This window comes from Myripristis murdjan, chromosome 17, assembly GCF_902150065.1.
Source record: "Myripristis murdjan chromosome 17, fMyrMur1.1, whole genome shotgun sequence".
In the NCBI taxonomy this organism is placed as follows: Eukaryota; Metazoa; Chordata; class Actinopteri; order Holocentriformes; family Holocentridae; genus Myripristis; species Myripristis murdjan.
Window position 1 is genome coordinate 5,433,412 of NC_043996.1, and position 21,311 is coordinate 5,454,722.

General features: G+C 40.3%; 3 protein-coding genes across 4 annotated transcripts; all 3 read left to right on the top strand.

Moving 5' to 3' along the window:
* Positions 1-141: 141 nt before the first annotated feature.
* On the top strand, positions 142-5,422 carry yipf1 (Yip1 domain family, member 1). Of its 2 annotated transcripts, none has more exons than XM_030073758.1 (10): positions 142-244; positions 552-662; positions 1,187-1,341; positions 1,514-1,594; positions 1,741-1,828; positions 2,001-2,117; positions 2,340-2,506; positions 2,753-2,935; positions 3,979-4,085; positions 4,392-5,422. In XM_030073758.1, exons 2-9 carry the CDS (start codon positions 629-631, stop codon positions 4,063-4,065), a joined length of 912 nt encoding a protein of 303 aa, XP_029929618.1. In that variant the 5' UTR covers positions 142-244; positions 552-628; the 3' UTR covers positions 4,066-4,085; positions 4,392-5,422. The 2 variants fall into 2 exon arrangements, with proteins under 2 accessions (XP_029929618.1, XP_029929620.1); XM_030073760.1 differs by lacking the exon at positions 142-244 and adding an exon at positions 271-428.
* Positions 5,423-6,546: 1,124 nt separating this feature from the next.
* LOC115374808 (uncharacterized) lies at positions 6,547-7,417 on the top strand. The gene has a single exon (XM_030073937.1). The coding sequence runs from the start codon at positions 6,547-6,549 to the stop codon at positions 7,303-7,305; it is 759 nt and encodes a 252-aa protein (XP_029929797.1). The 3' UTR covers positions 7,306-7,417.
* A 391-nt stretch (positions 7,418-7,808) lies between these two features.
* Positions 7,809-19,979, top strand: ndc1 (NDC1 transmembrane nucleoporin). Its single transcript, XM_030073647.1, has 18 exons — positions 7,809-7,987; positions 8,257-8,377; positions 8,488-8,589; positions 9,512-9,686; positions 9,804-9,930; positions 11,024-11,132; positions 11,389-11,440; positions 11,576-11,708; positions 12,210-12,302; positions 12,412-12,493; positions 12,676-12,840; positions 13,906-14,157; positions 15,050-15,159; positions 15,316-15,366; positions 16,364-16,427; positions 16,516-16,616; positions 18,144-18,304; positions 18,408-19,979. Exons 1-18 carry the CDS (start codon positions 7,949-7,951, stop codon positions 18,469-18,471), a joined length of 2,001 nt encoding a protein of 666 aa, XP_029929507.1. The 5' UTR covers positions 7,809-7,948; the 3' UTR covers positions 18,472-19,979.
* Positions 19,980-21,311: the final 1,332 nt, after the last annotated feature.

A 21,311-nucleotide genomic window follows, 5' to 3' on the forward strand; every position in this document is an offset into this window, starting at 1 on the left:
ACATTTTGTCCACGATTCCAAGATGATACACTATCAAAATAGCACAACTGTTTGATATAAAGTTAATAAATCTCATCATCATCTTGCAACAAGGTGTGTAATACACTGAATAATAGCATCGCGCTTTTATTTTGATGTTAGCTTTAACAGGAAGTACTCTTGTTTACTACCCAAGTATGATACTTGTCCTGCCCAAGGCGACGCTATGCTAAAGAAGTGAAATGATTTTTGGAGTAGTAGCTTGGTACGGTAACCAGTCATTGTTTCAACCCGTTAACCAAACTGTGCTTTTATTATTTATTTAAAACAGAGCTTAAAGCTGATACTGTTTTCCAAGGAGCTCAGTTCAGCTAGCTCACATCCTAGCTAGCTAGCCAACTAAGCTGCTGACGTGCTGTCAAAAGTGGCATTATGCTCGTAAGCTGCAGGTAACCTAGTTAAACATGTAGGGACCATTTACTGTGTTGAATGTTGTAGTTTCAGCGTCTTTAACCAGTTCCAGCATGTAGAGGTGGAACGGAAGAGCTAACAGGTTTTTCTGTGCTTCACAGCTAACTTGGCAAGAAGTTGGTGCCAAACTTTGGGGTTGAGTGTTTGTTTAACGCTACCGATACTGTGAGGGAGTCAAATGGCGTCCGCAAATGATCCCTTTCAATTTAAAGGTGGGTTTACTCTCTCTCTCTCTCTCTCTCTCTCTCTCTCTCTCTCTCTCTCTGTCTCTCTCTCTCTCTCTCTCTCAAAATTCAAATTCAAAGATGCTTTATTGGCATGATAAAAAATGCATTTGCATTACCAAAGCAGACCTCTCATATAGAGCAAGAGACCAGCACATATTCATATACAGCATATAAAGCTGCAAATATACAAACAAACAAACAAAAAACAACAGCTAATGATTACAGTGCATGTAGTTACAATGATCTTGCATGTAATCACAAAGATGCAATCAAGCAGGGCATGAATTCAGTACAGATACTAAATACATCCACTGGCCCGTGCAAGAAATCAGTACTTTCACATAACTTTCAGCATAACAGTTAAATACGTTGGGGCATTCTCTCTCTCTCTCTCTCTCTCTCTCTCTCTCTCAGCTAATACCATCCATAATGATAGTTCACTTTCAGAAACTCAAATGTTGCATAGACTTTTTTCATTTTCTACCCCATTTTTCATATCCTGTTTTAAGAGTTTGAAGAGGCTGGGAGTCTGTTGGAGGCCAACAGGGATGCAACCACCATCAGCATCGAGGATGACGATGTCAGGCCTCAGAAGCAAAGAAAGCTCGGTGCCATGACTCCAGATGATGAGGAGGACAATCTTGCAAATGATGACAAGACAGAGGTGAGGACTAAGTAGAGTTTGCTCATATTTGGTGTCTTCAGTTGCCTTGCTCAGTTGAATTTTATTTTATTTTATGATGTTTAATTTATGTTGAACTGTTGCATGTTTTATTTCAAGTACTCATTTCATTCATGTTATTCCTCCTCTTCTCATTTTTTTTCCCCAATTGAAGCTTCTCTCTGGGCAAAAGAAAAATGCCCCCTTCTGGACCTTTGAGTACTACCAAACGTTCTTCGACGTTGAGACCCATCATGTAATATGCTTTCTACTTTTAAATCACTTTATAAACTGCTACAGCAAGTTTTGCCTTAATAACAAGTTCATCAGAACACCATCTGAATTGCACACATAGCCTTCATTAGACTAACATTATGGTTTTGTCACTAACATGTCTCTCAGGTGAAGGAACGAATCATCGGATCAATGTTGCCATGGCCTGGAAAAAACTTTATTCACCTCTATATTCGCAGAAACCCTGACCTTTATGGTTAGTCCACAAACAATTTAACTTGCGTGTTTTTATTTGGAGTTTTCGCATATTTCTATATAAAATGTGGCAAACATTCATGACAGAATGGTATAGTGTTTTAAGAGAATATGATTCAACTGGTCAGTGGATGTATTTATTGAAATTTAATGCTTGGTATTTATTCTTTCAGGGCCGTTTTGGATTTGCACTACTCTCGTCTTTGCCATAGCCATCAGCGGAAACATATCCAACTTCCTAGTGCACCAAGGCGAACCGCAGTTTAAGTATGTGCCAGAGTTTCAGAAAGGTAAGTGCCTTTTTCATTAGCTTTTCATAACACACTGAGTGATGTGGACGTTCATTTATTTATGTAGGCCTAGTCCCTCCTCACAAACAACGAACCTGCCTAGATCTGGCATTAACTGCAGTCAATCAAACAACAGCTGTTAGTGTTGAATGAAAGAGAAAACAACACGCTGCTCTGTTTTTCTAAATTTGATCTCATTGTACTTTTGTCTGTGATTTCCAGTGACCATAGCTGCAACAGCCATCTATAGCTATGCGTGGTTGGTGCCTCTTGCCCTCTGGGGTTTCCTGCTATGGAGAAACAACAAGATCATGAACTTGGTCTCTTACTCCTTTATGGAGATTGTCTGTGCCTATGGATATTCCCTTGCTATTTATATACCTGCAGTGGTAAGAGCTGATTTGTCTTTTATTATTTATTTGTCATTATCATCATTATTGCTATTATTTTACATATGTATACACATCTATATCCACAAATATAGATCTATCTGTCTATCTCTCTCTCTCAATCTATGTCAAAGAATATTTGTTTTCCTTCATCGTAAAGAAAATTAGAGCACTGTTTGTGAGTTGTAATATTTTCAGTAAAACAAGACAAATAATTTTACAGAGCATTGTTGTTTTCTGAACCAGATCCTGTGGATCATCCCATATGAAGCGCTGACGTGGTGCTCCATCGTGGTGGCGCTGTGCCTCTCTGGGTCCGTACTGGCGTTGACTTTCTGGCCGGCCGTCAGGGATGACCACCCCAGGGTTGTCATAGCAGTCATGTCAGCCATCATAGGTCTCAATGTCCTGCTGGCTGTGGGTAGCAAGGTAACCGTGCACATGAAGACACTGGTCCGCTGTAGCCATCGTGCTGCCTTTTGCCTAGTTTTTTCCAACGGGGTGAGCGCCACACTTCAGCGAAATGGAAAGTAAAGCTGTTTGGGGAAATAAGATACACCATATAATGTCCCGGATGATTTAAGCCACCTGTCCATCTTGATGTAGATAACAATGATTGACACAATCTCATTTGTATTCAATGACCTTAGGAGCCGTGTTTCGACCCAGTGGTCTGCGTCCAGTCTTGGACACCAGACTGCGCTGCCATTTTGCAGATTATCCGTCACTGTGAAGCAATTACCTTTGATAGCGCCAAGTTAGTTACCCCTGACGAGACTGTTCATATGACCAAAGTCGCTAACTGATGTGGAAAAAAAATGAACAGCCTGACAAGTAACACTGGGCAATATATTGATATTAAACTAATATTGAGGAATTTAAATATCTTCATATGACATAAGTGTTGTCTTTTTCTGATTTTAAAGGTTGCATTACAGAGGAGGGATGCAATTTTCTGAACTTATTAGACTGTTGCAGCTGTTCTTTTATTTCCCTTTACCCACTTGGTCATCGTATCCACGTTACTAATGACTTTTTATCAAAAATCTGTTGTGTAAATAGTTTGTGGAAACAACAATGGTCATCCCTACATCATCATCGCAATATCAGAATCGAGGTATTCAGACAAATTATTTTTGTCCATTTGGCCCAGCCCTGCTGTGAAGAGCACTTTGCTGTGTGTATGCAGTCAGGTCCCCAGCAGTATCATATGTCTAGTTACATGCATGTAATTAGTGTACATTAGTAGCTAGTGTCTGAAGAGCTGACAAAGCTGATATGATGGTAGGAGTGCTTTATTTTTCCTTTGGTTTGACTGACTCACTCACCTGCACCATTTTTTAAAAATCTTCTCAGGTTTTCTTAATATTATACAAACTGCAGGCTTATTTTGAAAAACTTTTTCATGTAGCAGCTTTTGCAAGGTTCATTCTATTTTTTTTTGATTGGTACTTGTTTGTGTGGTTTTGCAGGCATATTTCTTCAGCACACCAGAACCAGGAACACACGATACCAATGCCTCTACGGTGCGGCTGTCCAAGACAACACCTCACACATGAAAGTTTTTCATTTGTTTAAGGTAAACACTAGCGTTTCAGAATTTATTATGTTCAAGCCATGATCTGGTTGTTTAAATGCTCTAATATCCTAATGTATGTAAAAATATATTTTACAACCATATTTTTTGCCATTTTGAAATATACACTTAACGTTTGTACACAATCGTGACTGCTTGCGATAGTGATAGCTGTAAATGTTGGGCCTACTTCAGTGACCGTGTCATGGGGTGGTTTTTCAGCCTGGTGGATTAGAACATTGGATACCGGACTTCCTCTACATGATTTCTCCTTCCCAAAGCAAGTGTTATTGTTTTTTTAAATTGCAGGTTCTCCTGTTGCCTTATTAGAGAGACTCGGGTTGCTGTAGTGATGAAGTAATGGGTCGTCTGGATTTCACCTGCGCCTGGACATTCTGTGTTAAGCCTTTAAGAACCAGTGTGGTCCAACTGCATGACCTCTGAAAATGAACACTGGTAGCAAGTATGTTATTTCTAATGGGATGGGTTCTAAACTACCTTAAAGATATATGGGGTATGATGTTACTCAGTAGAGAAGCCCTCTTCGAGTATGGTATATTATCTCCTTTATAGGTGTTACGTTAAAACATTTAGATGACCGGGTTTTTACTGTTGACAGAACTGAAGGTGTTTTGTACATAGATTTTTATAAAGTCCTCTGCTGATTCCTTTACGCCAAGCTGGCCTAGTTTATGCTATATATGTCCAGTATCACACACCAGAATTGTACAAGTGTCAGTAAATCAGTCAAGCTTTCTGCCTGGTAATGTGCACAAATAATTATTTAATGTTTGTTATCTCTTTGAAAAGACCATTAAAGTGCCCTTAATTTAACGGTGAAGCTCCATTACACAGTTCCATGGGATTTATAACTTGTATACCTATCTTTTAAGGACTTTTTGTTTTTTTTATTCTAACATATTGCAATCGATAAATTTCACGATTTTGTGTCTCTTCTAAATATGCAGCCTTGGGCAGGGGGTGGGGGATAAAACCATGTTTTTTGTGGGACCAAGGCTGATAATGAACTCATCAGCTGATACATTTACACCACCCAAAGGCAATTTTCTATTATTGTGGGCATAAAAGACACGCAATGAACCGATTTCTCAAGTGCCACAACTTTACCACTGAAAGTGAAAGTGAGACTAATTAACATTTGTAAGAAGCTTAGCTAATTAACAAATAGAAAAAAAAATGAATTGACATAAAAACTATCTTAAGTAACAGAAAAGAGTCAGCTAAACCAAACTACAGTGACTGAACTGGTGTTAATTACTTATAAATGTGGTTTTTGTTTTCATTGTTTTAAAATGACAATAAAATTGTTTTTGGCTTAATGTTTGTCTGTTGTAATTGACTGCCCCAGATAGGTTTTACCAGTCCATTTATTCATTCTGGCATGCAATAGACACAGGGCCGTTTCAGAGTAAACAACTTGCACCGATAAGGATGCGCAGCAGGGTAGGGCAGTTGAAAGAGAGCCTGTTTTCTAATTAAATGGTTGAGGTTTCATTCCCCACAACAACCATGTGTCCAGTTAAAATGTGCTTGCCAAGATGCTGAACCCCCACCTGCTTATTCAGTGTAAGTCACTTTGGATAAGCACATCAGCTAAATGCCTAAAATGTCAATAATGAATGCCTTTTTCCACCTCAAATGTGAAAACAGTGAGTAACAGAACCTGAACACCGACCCGGGGCAGGTTCAACGAGTCCAGGGGAGGTGGCTCCTTCATATTAGCCAGTACATGTATACAATTTGGCGAATTAAATATTTAAGGAAGAGCGTGTAACTAATAGGTACAGAAGTAATAGCAGCATCCTAAGAACAGCGCCTAGCTTTAAAAGTGGACATTTGGCTTCTGCTATTGATTTTCCAACGTATCAATCTAAACTGTCTGGAGTGTTCAGTGGTTGGGGGAACAGATAGAATCTACAGTGTCATTGGTTTGTTGTCCAGATCAAATTTAGTGGAAAATGTTACTTATAGCCAGTTCCTCCACTGATACCTGCGCTCAGCACCTTAACACATGAGCGGCCTCGGTCAAAGCTGTGTTTTGAATTATTTCCACTGATAAAAAACGGTCAAGTATTGAGTTTAATTAACCAAATAGAAAAAAATGTGTCACTGGAAACTGTGTCAATGGGATGGTGACGCCCTAATTAATGGTCATTCTAGCCCTAGCTTTGAGTTACACAGGCGCTGGCTCTCAAACAGATGACCCTGCTAGAGTAATGTCACTTGCCTCAGTCTCAGGTATGCAGGTATAGCTGATCTTTGTGCATTGTGGATTTATCGGTGGTATTCTGAAGAACTGTTTTTTTTTTGTTTTTGTTTTTTTTTAATAACTTAAGTAGTAATAGTCATCATTTCCATGGGATAATATTGTTTTAAAGCCTTTCTGATTTTTATTTAAAACATTTTTTTCATATTCATTGTGATTTGGAGGCCTGAACGCAGGATGGCATCAAACGGCAAACTTGAAAAACTGTCCAAGTTAGAAGCATTAAAACTTTTGGAGAAATGCAGAAAGGAGAGAGATGATGCTATACACAGAGAAAGTGTTCTCAGAGAAAGACTCAGACAGTATGAGTCAAGGATGCGTTCAACAGAGGCCCTGAAGCAGAAACTGAAGACCTTAACAGTGGACAATAAGGAGCTGAGGAAACAAGTGAAGACTCTTCGTGCTGAACTTGGACTCGAGTCCAGTCCCAAGTTCCATGGAAAAACTACAAAGGACATAATCAATGACTTGCATGACAAAGAGCGTCAGTGCACCTCCCTGGTTGAAAAGGCTGGGAAACTGAGCTTGACTATTGACGATCTGACATCAGAACTGGCAAATACAGTCACGTCTAAAACCCTTTTAGAAGACCAAGTGCAGTCATTGCAGCAAAACCTTAAGGATATGACAAATAATCAGCGCCGTTTGCTGAAGTTGTGGGAGGACAAGAAGGCACAGAGGGAGCAGCTGTCTCTCCCTGCAATCTCCCAGAGACCTGGACAGAGACCAGTGGTCCACAAAGCAGTTCAGACTGAGATGTCTATCAGTTCATCCCAAAGGCTTCCCGTTAATGCATTTGAAACCAAGCCTTTCCGTCGAGATAGTGAGAAAAAGTCTCTGTTGGATAAACACAGTTTTGCAACTTTGGGAAATGGCAGTCATCACCACGACAGGAAAGCTTTCATGAATGATGAAACTAAAGGAATTCAGAACTGACCTGACTTGACTCATTGCCTCTGACAGACTGATGTTGAATTATGAATTACAGGGGGAATCAAACTATGGCAAATACAATTATACATCTAATGTAAAATATACCAACCTGAAAATGAGAAAAGAGTGGACATAATTTAAAAATTGAGGGGCCACTGTACTTTATGGCTATAATAATTTAATTGATTTAGGGTCTTCTGCAGTTTTATCCTGTCACAATGTGGTTATAATTTTTAGTATTCAAGTGAAGCCTAATTTTACAGTAATGCATAAATCAGTTGACTACTTGGGGTGATAAATAGTATTTTGTTTGCTGTTGCTGTCATGAGCTGTCTGGTCTGTACGATAACGATTTTGCCCGATCAATTACTTTTACTTTTTCTATTCGAATAACGTAATTTCAACAAAACTTTTTTTTATATGCTCATATTTTGTGCTACTCTGACTGTGAGATACTGGCATCAGGCAGTACGCTGGACAGTTTTTCATCGGGGGTCCTCCCAGAGGTCCTTCAAATGCATGTGGCGGGCAGTATGGGCAACAACAGCCGCTGAGTTTACCGACTGGAATGTGAAACTGGTAGTTTGGCAGCGGGGGAGCCAAGGAGACTGTTTCCGTCGTGTGGCTCTCCATTTATCATACGAAAATGTTTTCTGTCGAGCAAAGTTGTTGGTTTATTCGCAAGGTGAGTGTTCAAACTTCCCCGAAAAGAGTCGAAAGTGACGTGCTGAAGCGTGCTAACGGTAACTAGCCTCCTGCTTATGCTAGCTGGCTAACGTCAGCTGAGCAGAATGTGGCAGAGTGTCAGAAAGCACTGCCACTTTAGTTGTGTGCTGTTAATTTGTTTGAAAAGTCATATGAAGCCGCGAAAAGTAAAGCTAGTGTCTGTTAACACCAGTGTCCGGTTGTCTTATCATAACACTGGATATAATATTAAGTGACTGTGTTGCCTAGGTGATCTGCTGGAGAGCCGCGGCCAGTGTCGCCTGGGCTGTCCTGCTCCTGCCTCCCTCCATAGCGGTGTTTGTCATCATCAGCAGGGTCAGCCTCCTGCACCCCATCCAGTGGATATCAGGTCAGCCTCCACGCTCACCACATGACATCTGAGTGTATCAGTGCTGACACAGCCTTGTGTGAAGCTCACTGTGGGCTGTGTGTGTGTGTGTGTGTGTGTCTCCTCCGCAGAGTGCGTGTCTCTGTTGACGAGTGCCACTGCCATATTCTCCTTCATCCTGCTGTGCGGAGTGGTCCTCATTGTCGGCTTTTTAAACCTGGAGTACTACACAGGTGAGTGACCTCATTTTGTCACTGTTACAGGCTCCTATAAACTGTGTCTTGCGGTTTTAATAGTTTGTCAAGTTGTGAAGTTTTGGAAGTCGGGTTAGGGGCTTAAAATTGGTTCACTTAAGTCTTGCGTTTCTGTTGTGAATTATTAGTTTTTTTAAATCGATTTTTTTTTTTTTAATTATAGTAAAGATTTTGGTATCATGTGAAACTAAATGACTTAAAGAATCCGTTTGCACCAAGCTTGCCACAATCAGAATAATCAGATCAGGATCAGAAATACTTTAATGATCCCAGAGGGGAGATTGGGTCATACAAAGTTAGGCTATATTTTGGTGATGGAAAATCTGGCATGGACATTTTCGAAGGCGTTCCTTGACCTCTGATCTCAAAATCTGAATGAAAATGTTTTCTGTGGGCAGCCATGGCTCTCCCCTCTGCAGGCATGCCCACCTCATGCTAATCCCATGCAGTTTGGGCCACAAACCCTGCAGTCCAAATGTGTTCTTTTGGCCTGTTGTAAAATGGTGTGTTTGTGCAGACTAGGGCCTAAACAGTCTTGTAGTTGCATGAATTGGGTTTGACTGGAAAGTTGAGATTCATGTGTCTTGATTTGTGTGTAAGTATGTTGGCTCTATAGTAGCCATTTCATTGTAGCGAGACCATTTTTTGAAACTTGATATCACTGTATAAAAGGACCCGTTGGGACCTTTGGGATAATCGCAGCTTCATAAAATTTACATCAGCAAACTAAGGGATAATTGAAAAAACAAATTGCAATAAATCGTAATATCAAATTGCATAATCACGACACATAGCAAATCAGCACACAACTATTGTGATAGCATCAAATTGGGAGATAAACATATCGTCCCAGCCCTATTTCACAGCGAGTTAACTCTTTGTGTTTTCTGTTTCTCCTAAGTCATCCCATCCATCGCATGCTCGAAAATTGCCCTCCTGGGTCAGCTGCTCCACCCTCGTCAGTTTGTCAGCTCCCTGGTCCACTGCATCCTGGGAGTCATCGTGGCTTGGTGTTGTGCCGTCACCATCGGGGGCAGATATCAGACATTGGGCTACCCTTGTACACAGGCTGATGGGTAAGCAGCTGCTTCGTACTTTCTCAGTCACTGTCGTCCTCACTGTTGATGACATTTACATGTTTTGCTGCTAGAAGCAATTCACAGTTTCCTTGCCACATTGTGTTTTGAATCCAGTTCCCCTCAGTTGTGCCTGAATGAGTACCAAGTTATCCTGCTGCTGGCGGGAGCATTCGTTGGCTACTGCCACAGTGTGCTAGGTGTGATCCACAACATGAACTATGTGTCCTTCCATACTGTTCAGGTATGCTGTGTCATTTTTCTCACTCAGCTGGCTCAAGATTTAAAGACTAAAGAATTATATGGGGGTTGAAACTTTAACCTGTGTCTTTTTTTGCTTTTCTTTTGGAGAACACAAATATCTGGAGTTATTTGCTATCAGATCTGTCTAATTTACATTTCCACTCATCCTTCTGCGGTGTTTCTTCTGTTTGCATTTAGACTGTGGTGTTCAACCACAGCAAGGAAATTACCATCACTGCAAGAGAAAATCTGAAATTAAAATAAACAGTACAATGTAGTTTTACTGTTATCTAAAGATTAGTCCATAGTTTCTGTAGGCAGGGATTACATTACAAAAAAGATTTTTATTTTTAACAGAACTTCAGCTTGAAACAGTGATGGATATGGGATGAATCTAGAGTTATTGCCTAAAACGCCACAGATGCATAAAATTGCCAGAAGAAACATTCTTTTGCAGTACATGCTGTATTTATTGAAACATTTTTTTTTTATTATTTGAATTTGATGATGTCAAATCTTATCTTAAATTAAATTACCAGCTGCCCTGGCTAACAAAAAGTCCTTAGTCAACAACACAAGACAATTAAATACATACTGACATGTTTTTGAGGGATTAATTTCTGCTGCAGTCATCTATTTCATCCTGTGGGTGTTGCAGAACTGGCAGTAAGCAGAGTGCACTGATATGAAAACAACTCTATCACAGTGTCGTAGCAAAACCAAATTAAAGATCATGTTTACTGTGATGGATTAACCAGCTCAGGCGGTTTGTACGCCTGAGGAAGTTGTTTTCCACACAATATAAAAATTAATATCAGCATATGGATTCTTCTGAAGATAGGAAAAGTGCCCTGATGTCTCCACCACCAGGAATAATTTAATTGAGTGTGGCAACCTAGATGAACGGCACAAATGCTCCAACGGATACCTAGGGAATGATGTAATTAAGCAGGACAAATTAGATGGTTGTTCCAAACGTTAAAAAAAAACAAAGTCATTATTCTTGAGTGGTAGTTTAATTTTTATGTTGATCTTTATCCAAAGCTATTCTTATTTTCTTCCCCTCATTTATTTTTGTGTTTTTGTTTTTTTAGCAATATAAGTACCTTCGCTTCAAGGGATCCCTACCTTTGGTTGTGAAATGCAGCGCCATTCAAGCACTTTACTCTGTCAGGAACTACCTTGTTGTGTATTTCTTTTTGGGTAAGTGGCAAGACAGTTTCTGCCTCTGTACAGTTGCTTTGAGGGCTCCTCTCAGGAGTTTTGGCTGTCTAGATCAGGGCCTCCTTTAAATGACCTCTTTGAATTCACTCCTGTAGATTTGCTTGTATGTAATGAGCATTGTTAATTGTTCTTGACCTCATCTTTTTATAATTTTTATGTTCTTGTTTTCCTTTTTGTATTTGTTTTGTAGCTATAGAAAAAGTGCCCTACAAATCGATATTTTTATAATTGACAGGATATGTTCCAAGAACATGGATCTGTAAAACACTGAATCTTCAACTGAACAGGTTAGTTTGGTTTGAGTACAAGAAATTCTTGTAAAAACTTTGCCGTTGCTGTCAAAGTGCTGCTCTTGTGAACTGAAAGCGGGGTGTAGATGTATGTGTGTGTGATGAATGCACCATGCCATCTCTGTGCTGCAGCTCTCTCCACCCTCTTGACACCATCGCTGGGCTGCTGGACTTCTCCCTGCTCTACCACCTGTGGATCAGTGGTACCTTCCTCCTCTTCACATGGTACATCACTCTGCTTCTGTTCAGGATCTTCGTCACTGAGGTATGGTCATGCTTAAACAGCTGGCTGATGTGTTGTAGAGGTGCACTGTAACTTTGAAGAATCGATGTAAGCCGTAGAGCATTGAAAAAAGCATAAGCGGTCACACTATCACACCACATCAACCAAAAGAAACATGGAGTTTTCTCTCCACCTTTTGCTTTCTCCCTCCTGCTGAACTCATTGGTAATTGTTCTATGCCAAAACGACTTCTCTTTTCATTCATTTGAGTTGAAAAATTTAAATATTATTGAACTAACTGGATAAGGAGGAAGTTCTTTAAAAGCTGGTCAATGACCAGACAAGATTTCAGTTTGCCTTTTATTGTTTAGAACACTAGAGGTCAGTGTTGTCATTGTCATGAGTACCTATGTGTTTGGAAAAAGAGGCTAACTGTATCTTGATTTATGGGCAACATCCCCTCATTGTCTAAAGTGATCATAAAGTTATATTTGTGGTACCTGACTTTAAAATATCATCTAATGGACGATCTGTTTTGAGCAGGTGTACAGTTTTCCTGTGCAGTCATCTTTTACTGAGGATGTCCACCAGTGTCTTCCCAAAGTCCTTACTGGCCAGCAGCCAGCAATACTGAAGGTAAATGAAACACATTAGGAGACAATGATTAATTTAAATTGCCATTTCTTTTGTGTGCTTGCTGATCAGCAAATCAGGGTTTGTAACACCATCTTTCCTCCAATTTTAGTTTTTAGCTCTGCACGACCTGGCTCTGCTGTCCCAGCACTCTCCTTCACGGCGCTCTGAGGTCTTCAGTCTTAGTCAGCCAGGTCTGCTATGAGTTTCCCCACACAGAACAAAGATTCATGTTCATATGCCAGTGCTTTTTTCCCATACAAAAGGAATTTTTCTTATTGTGCTTTAAATAGTTACATTTCTACATTTTACATGTTAAAACAAGTACAAGCTGTTGCATTCCTGTGTGTGAGATAAATATTTGTGTCTTTCCCAGGTGGCCATCCTCATAACTGGAATGCCATCAGCCAGGAGTGTCTGTCTCTGCTGGCTGATCTCACCCAGAGACTTGTAGCCCACCATGACACTGTAGCAACCAATGGCAGGGCCAAATCCCTGTCTACTGGCAGTGATAAGAAGTCTCTCTCATCTGAGAGCTCAGGTACGATACTTTTAAGTAGTCAAGGCTTTTGGATCAGTAATGAAGGTTCCTTGTATGTGGCTTAATAAATCCCACCTATGTCGATGTTAGCTGGTTCAAATTATCTGGCCAGTCCTCACCTGGCTACCTTGGTTCCTCAAACAAAGTAGTCAGATTGATTTGTTAAACTTGGATGTAGTTACAACAGTGAACAGAAGTCCCCGTTCACAGCCAGTGTTTGTAATCAGGTGCTGGTCGGTGGCAGGGACATCTTCAGTGAAGATGGATGTAGTTGTCTTCGATAGCTGCACTGTGACTTAAAGAGACAGAACTCAAACTCTAAAATAAAGAGGGATTGTGGCAGAAACCTGCAGATAAAATGAATGGTAACTAGGCCGCAGCTGCATCTGCTGCGGACACTACATCACAATTAACCTAAAATTCCAAAAATATGTTACTCTGCTTGCAAGATTGACCTACAATTATAACTACTTTTCTCTAAATTAAGCAATTCTATCTTCAGTGAATTATTGTTTTATAAAGTTGACTCATGTCTCATTTAAGTGATTACATTTAAAAGTGTGTAGTTTGTGCTCATCATGCCAGTACATTTCAGTGTATTTTGTGTGTGAAGGCCAAATCTTCATAAAGGTAAAAGGTAAAAATGTTTGATTTACACTCAAGAAATCAGGCTAGTTTGTGTAACTGGGTTGTAGCAGGAAATAGAGGAAAATACAATCAGCCAGTTTAAAAAAAAAAGAGATTATTTTTAAAAATCTATTTTATTGAAAATGCATTTTATATGAATATAACCAATGTAATCTTGAGACCTTGAACGGGGGACAGGTAACAGTAACAGGACCATGGACAAATCAGAAATGGAAAATATGTCTGATAGTTTTTATCTTTTGAGAGGTTATTAAAGTGCTTTATAATCCTACTACATATGACTACAGGTTTTTTGTAGTTGTGGGGTGGCCATTTCAGGGACAGGATGTGGCAACCTCACATAATGGTAGGTAAATTTTGAATGGTGTTATGACCACTTGTGTCTGAGTCCTAACATTTTTTTTTGTAAATCTTAAGTGACCTCAGGCACAGAAGATGTGATGACCCCCAGGCCATCTGTTCTCATCAAAACACCAGCTTCAGTATTCCTCCGCTCCTCTGTTGGGAGCCCTCTGACTGTCCCGTTCACTCCTGACCTGGACAGTCCCTTCTCGTCCCCTGCCCTGCGGCGCCTCGCCGGCCCAGTGGAGCAGTGCTCGCCGTGGCATGGAACAGTGCAGAGCCCACACATCATGAGGAGGGGTCCGAAACTCTGGTCCACCTCCACAGGTGAGAGGGGACTACAGAATAAGACTGAACATGTCATCCCAATTGTTGATCCATGCGCCATCTGGGCCAATGAGTGCCAAATGTTTCAAATTATGACCTGTAATTGTAGCATGCTCATTAGCCAATTAGTGTAATTCTGAAAATCCCTGAGCATAATGGTGGGATGTGTTATTCACTCAGTTTGTCAAAATATGATCATTGTCTGTAGACATCAAGTGTAATAAACAGCTGAGCGGGCGAACAAATGAGCAGTTAGACCAGAGACCAGTCCGCGGTTCCAGTGTTGTAGCTTGAAGTAGTCTAAACAAAAATTAGACCTCAATTTGATGGAAAGCTCAGTTAAAGCTGTGTTTAGCTAGCTTACTTGAGAACAGAAAATGAAATGTAAACCTGATTCTAAAAATAGGTCTCTTACTAAAAACATTACAGAAATTCACCATGTGTAGTTGATGGTGTTGTGTAAGCTTAGAAACGTGGTGGGCTGTGACAGCTCTGTAGTTGCATGAGGTTGTGTAATTGTGTTTTGGTTAATGATAATAGCCATTTGTGACATAAATAGCATGTAAACATTGCTGCTACCAATGATACTAATTACGGTTGTGTTCCATTCATCTCTTACAAAGCCAGGGCTCTGGTGTTTAGCGTGTGTGTTAAATGGAAAGGCTCTGCTACTGGAATGGAACACTGATTAATTTTCATAATAACACCTGTGTTTACCCTGCTATTTTGACATAATGGCTGCTGGGAAAATGTCTCTAGAGGTCACACAGAGCCAGGGCCCTAGTATTGTGCATGTTGACTCTGCTACATTTAAGAAGAATGGAACCTTAATTAATGTCATTGGTAACATGTGTTTCCATGCCATTTCCTGACAAAATGGCTTGTGCTGCAGATTCACAGGCAAATAGTCTCCCGTCATCCCCCGCCCCAGTACCCAGTCCGACACCAGCGGCCTCCAAACCCAGCCTCCTGGCTCAGTTCCTGCAGAACAGAAAGGAACAGGTACTTCAGTCTGACTGCTGCCCAGAACCAGAACTACTAGATCAAATTAGACTATTGATAGACAGTGTTTCATCTCTATGTCCATTATCTGACCCAGTTTCCAAAGCAGAGCAACTTAAATTTGTGTGTTTTTTTACACTTAACTGTCCCATCCAGGTTAAAAATTTCTTGGCAAAGCGGGTGCTGATAATGTATTTGTTAAATAAGGTAAGGTCGTGTGGCATGTGCACGCTGTGTCTCTTAGGCTAGTGAGCACTGTGAGGGGTTCATCACATCTGTCACAGCAGATTTTCATTTGGCTTTACCAAATCAAACAACCTCATGTTGAAGACCTGACTACTTTAACCTTGATATTGCACTAGCACTGTGCAGGCATTACTAATTAAAGGTCTTTTCTTGTCCATCTAGCAGTCGAGTTAGCCCTACTAATTTCCCTGAAAGCCTAAATCAAAGATTCTTGTAACTTAAGTATCTTGCTCGTAACTTGAATGCTAAAACCAAGTGGTGTTATTCAGAGGCAAACAAATTCTTGACAATTCATATTTGCCAGGAACTAATAAACTCCAGAGCCGCCAAAAGTGATACTCAATCAGTATTCTGTCATAGTTCCTCTTGGTAGATTGTAGGGATGTCATGAGAACAGAATGGGTACCAAGTCCCTACTGAAATACCTGATGTTAGTCATGTTTAAAGGACTGTGCAAAATCAAAATGAGGACGTTTCATGCAGTTCCTCTCATTTGAAATTTAGATTTTGTTGAACTTTTTTTTCTGCTTGAAGGCTACAGATCAATGTCATGGTGTTTACTATTTTTTTAAATACAGTTTTTTTGAAAGTGTGTGCTGAATGGGATTTCTGTTTTGGTCTTGGCATTAAGTCGGGTATCAATAATCGTGGCATTTCACTTGGTATCATTACCAAAATTTCTGGTATCATGACGTCCCTATTAGATTGTAGTTTTGTTGGTGTTTTTTTGTGGTGGTGGTGTTTTTTGGGGCAGTGTTTTGTGTGTACCTTGCTTTAATCATATCATTGTGCATGTTGTAGTATACAGTCACCCAAACCATCTAACAACCTCTGTAATCATCCGAGTCTAAGTTTGCTTCCCTCCATTCAGTAGATAAATCCTACCACCTTATCATCTTGTCTCCCATAGAGTGATTCTTTCTGACAAAATACTGACCTTCTGCCATCTCCCTCACAGCTTCCAGAAGCCTCCAGCCAGGCTCTCTTTGCAGACACCCAGTCTCACATTTGGGCATTGGAAGGTAAGAGGAGTTGGGTGGCTCTGTCATTTTCATTTGATAAGGATGCAAGCAGTTGAAGTAACATGAAAATCTCCAATCTCCTGTCTAGGTCTGTCATATCTGGTCAAAGCCTCATTCTCAGAGGACCAGTTTGGTGTCGTACAGACTACACTACCCAGCATTCTCAGTAGCATGCTGGTCTTACAAGAGGTAAGCTCTCGTGGCTAATTTCTTGTGCACACTATAACTGTGGTATTTGATGTCATGAAGTGGACAAGTGGAATGACAGCAACTGATGATGGAGTGAAAATAGCCAAAAATTTGACCGTCATATTTCATTGCCATGTTTGCCATATTCTGTTGAGAATGTGAAGTAGTACAGCAACTGATCTTGTAGCAAAGACAATCTGATTGAACTCTGTGTATACTTTACCTTAAACAACACTCCTCAGCTTGAAACAAACTTTTACTGAAACTTGAGCTTGTCGAGTACTGACAAAATCTTATCTAATAAAAACATGTTAATGGAGTGTGAGTAATGAAATTCACAGGACATATTGTGCTGCCGTAAAAATTGTGAAAATTTAACACTTCATTGTAGCTGCACATTTTAGCACTTTATCAGTCCTCTTCATTTTCAGAAACAAGTGCTCTTAGCTGGAAGGATGTGGTGGCCTTATGCATAATTGGTGTGAATGAACCTGGAAACTTAAAAAACTCAGCTTGCTGAAGACCCCCTCCAGTGATTTCGTGACCTTGGTCATTTTCCAAACTTTCCCTGAAAAAGAGACTACAGTATGATTTAAGGGACGTACCATATTGGATTTTGTATATGCAGATATATGATGATATTTTCTAACTATTTGGCTGATTGCCAATACTGATATATGCACAGAACATCACATCTCCCCTGTAGTGAAATTAACATTATGCCTACTCTTACTGTGATGGCCAATTGTACACATGCACTGGGCAAAATAATAAGACTACTTAGGTTAGGTTATGTAAAACATGCCATTTAGTTTTATATAACTTTCCTAACCAAGATTGATCCTATTTAAACAGGCTTGGATGATGCTCTTCCTGAGACAATCCTGATAACAGCCACACGCAGGGCAAATTGGACCTGTTTCACATATTGACGGGAATTGTAATTTCAGACTGATGCCAATATTTCATTTTAAAGACAATTTTGGCGGATACCAGTGATGTAGTAGTATGGTTATACCAGTCAAAATGAGTCGCATGTGTGGGGGGGTTGATTGGCCTGATTGGAGGCCACAGTTGTCTGTAAGTAGTTGTTAGGTAAACCAATTATTTACTTACAAAGCCTGTTGTAAATACTCATTTTGACTGAGATTGTGATTGGTGGAGATGCATCATACATCGCCAAAGTGTTTGAGGGAGGGTTTTTGAAAATGACTCAAGTCATGAAGTCACTATGGGGAGGCCAAAATATTCATTTCAGGCACTGACTGAAAAAATCACCAAGCTACTGTGCTGGTATGTAAATGCACAGTGCACAGACCTCTAGGCTGTTATGTGACTATTTGTGTCTGCACTAGACTCGTGCACAGTTCAGTCTAGACCTGTACAGGACATCCTGAAGCCCCGTTGCACACACACAACAGGACTTTACATTAAGTGCAAAGGAGCAGCCGGGTTGTGGGGAAAACAAATCCACAGTGCCTTCAGTGATCTGCACACTGACAGCAGCTATGTGCCTCTGGTCTCCAGGCAGTAGACAGACACTTCAAACTGCCTCATGCCTCCAGCAAGCCTGTCCGCTCAACCAGCAGCATGGAAGACTCTTCGTACAAAACACTGCGCTTCGCTCTCAGGGCCACACTTAAGACCGCCATCTACAGGATAACCACCACCTTCGGAGAACATTTAAAGTAAGGCTGTGCACCATGGAAACACATCAGTGTTTTCCATAATATAGACAGGTATTTTCTGAAGTCCAGCTTACTAATGCAGAGTATTGTGTTGCGTCCCCAGTGCTGTTCAGATGTCTGCCGAGCACCAAAAGAGACTGCAGCAGTTTCTGGAGTACAAGGAGTAACACAGCTGCACCACCACCTCTGTGCTCTCTCCAGCTTGGTTCGTGTGTGTGTGTGTGTGTGTGTGTGTGTGTTTGTGTGTGCGTGCATGTGGATTAAAATGAGCTGACAAGTCCCAAGACCGTGATAGTGCCTCTTTTAATATTTATGTCAGCACTATGTCATGGAGCATTGTATTTGATAGGCTAGATCACATCTCCCACACGCAGTGGATGAGGGGTGGGGGAGGGGTCATTTTAAAATAAAGGACCAAAAAAAAAGGAGGCTAACTTGCTTAATCCTTATCAAAGTTTTGCTGTCAAGTTTGGCAACCAAGTTCTCATTCTCACAAGCAAAACAGGCGTGAAAGTCCTGGAAATCCTAGTGTTTTTAGCCACTCAGCTGCCACCTCCTCCTGGGTGTCATGTGCAGATAGTTTGTGTGACTTCCACTGGATGTCAGCTGGCCTCCCTCCTGCTCGCTGCAACGATGGCCTGCAGCAGGTTGGCACCGACTGTAAACTGCTGTCAACCCCTGCAGCTGGGAGATGTGAACCTGCTTAACTAGATTTTTTTTTGTCTGTGTTGTCAAGCACTCAAGAGACTCCTTAAAGTGTAACACCAGCACATCATACCAAGCTGGTCACATGTGACTTTCCACTCGCTGGGATGGGATGTTAAGGGCTATTTGTATTGCATTTAAAAATCATACGCGTGTGCTCTGTTTCCTACTTCATATGCTGTCATCTTGTTTCATTCTGGACTGTTTCAGAACATCTTGCCTTGGGCTTGATGAGTTTGATGACTTTATGAAGCTGTTTTCTGTAATGAGATCCCAGCAATGTCAGTTTTTTTCTAAGATGTGTTCTTTTGAAAAAATTGTTTTCATAAATCTGGTTATACGTACCAGCCCAAAGGACCTGTTTTGTGTTGGATTGGTTCCAGACTGTAAAAGATGTGCAGATTAGAGGTTGTTGTTTGTACATGTGTTTTTGTCAGGTTTGTTCATGTGAAATACAGCCAGATTTTATAAGACCTTTGTTTATGTCAGACTTGGTGTGACTGGTAGAAGTATGCTGAAAAACGTTAGCTCTTGCCAACATGGATTCGACTGAATGCACTGGGTGGAAAAAAAAATACAGATAAATGTCACTTTGATTACAACAGCTGAATTGAATGCACAGTCCAGATTTGTTTATGCATATGGGCGTGAAGACTAATTTCCTTTTCCATAAATCATCCAAAAATTGTTCACACAGGTGTTTCACTTCTGTAGACTGTAAAATTGGCCCACACTCCTGAGCCACATCTTAAGTTCAGTTTAACAGCACTATGAGTGGGCTGTTGAAAGCACCATGTGTATGCATTTATAGCACAATGTAAGATGTATTATCATGGACTGAGCCATAAATTAATACCAAATGTAAATACATGGTTTCCAAAGTGCTGAGCAAGATGCAGAAAATCAAGGAATGATAACATTTGCAAAAAACGGTGTTACAAAGTGGGCAAAATAAAAGACTTTGTAAGTATGATGGTGCATTTTGTAAGAGATGTCAACATGAGTAAAGTGGTCATATTGGCCCTTTATGAAAAAGCTGGTGCAGTCACTTGTATTGAGTAAAATTCACTGGTGGTGTGTGGGACTATTCTGACAGGATATTGACACGGTCAGCCTTCAGAAGCCCCCTATTGGTCAAACCCTAGTCAGGATAAATTAATGTCTGAAGGGTTGCATTTTAGCATTTGCATTTGTCTTGTATAATTCTGTTTTTTGTTGTTTTTTTTTTTTGCAGAATTGGTCAACCGCCACATACCTTTAATATATCAAACTGCAGAACTCTCTAGATTTATGCAAACTTGGCATTTTTGTATAGATTTGCATATTTAATCATTTAAAGTTGTTTTATAATTTTTTTAGACTTCACATTTAAACATCAGTAAGTCAAAGTCTAAGGAGTGTCAAACAATGACAGCATAAATCTATGAAGTTATGCACAGACTGACACATAGAACATCTTCGTAGCTTAAAAATTGTAGGAGATATGGGGCAAAAGTCTACAAAAAATCTTTTAAATACAATCACATAGGCTTCCATTGTATTCACAAGTCAGCTTCTGAGCACAGTACAAACTCCATTCAAATTTCCAGATGCTCAGTATGACACGCTGAAGAAACCTGCACACTCTCATGATGATGAAGACATGCAAAACTAATCAACTGGCAGCAATCATGCATTGTCTTCAGGAAATGCTCCTCCTCTAGTTTGATTAGGTGAGTGTGCACCAAAACACAGACCTCCAAGCTGGAGGAAGGGATATGACATCTCTGTCTTTAAAAAAAAAAAAAAAAAAAGACTAGAGATGTGTACAAAAACAATATTAAATATGTAATGGATAGATGGCTTGTTGACTGCCTGTTGGATACATAAATGACACGTTTGAATTTTAATTTCTTGACTTGGGTATCAAATAAAGGTTGCACGAGAAAAGTTATCCAAAGTTTTACTGTGGTTAGGAATAAGCAGGCAGTATGATGTTACAATTTTTGCTCTTAAAGGAACAGTTCACCCAAAATACAAAAATTGCAATACAATCTATTGAGATAGTTTGTGTGATTTGGTTAGGTTTCCAGTTTGCCCTGAAAACTGTTGCCCACTCTTCTCCCCTGAAGGATCAGCCATGTCGTTTTGGAAAAGAGCTGCTGCTGTTAACTTTTTCACATGAACATTTTGTAAACGAGAGGGAGAATAGCTTTTTGAGTGAACTGCCCCTGTACGTCATAACTGACGGCGGTGAAGTTTCTCTTTCAAAATCGAATGTGCTTCCTTCTGTTGCTCACTCATCAAAGCTGCCTTTGAAAAC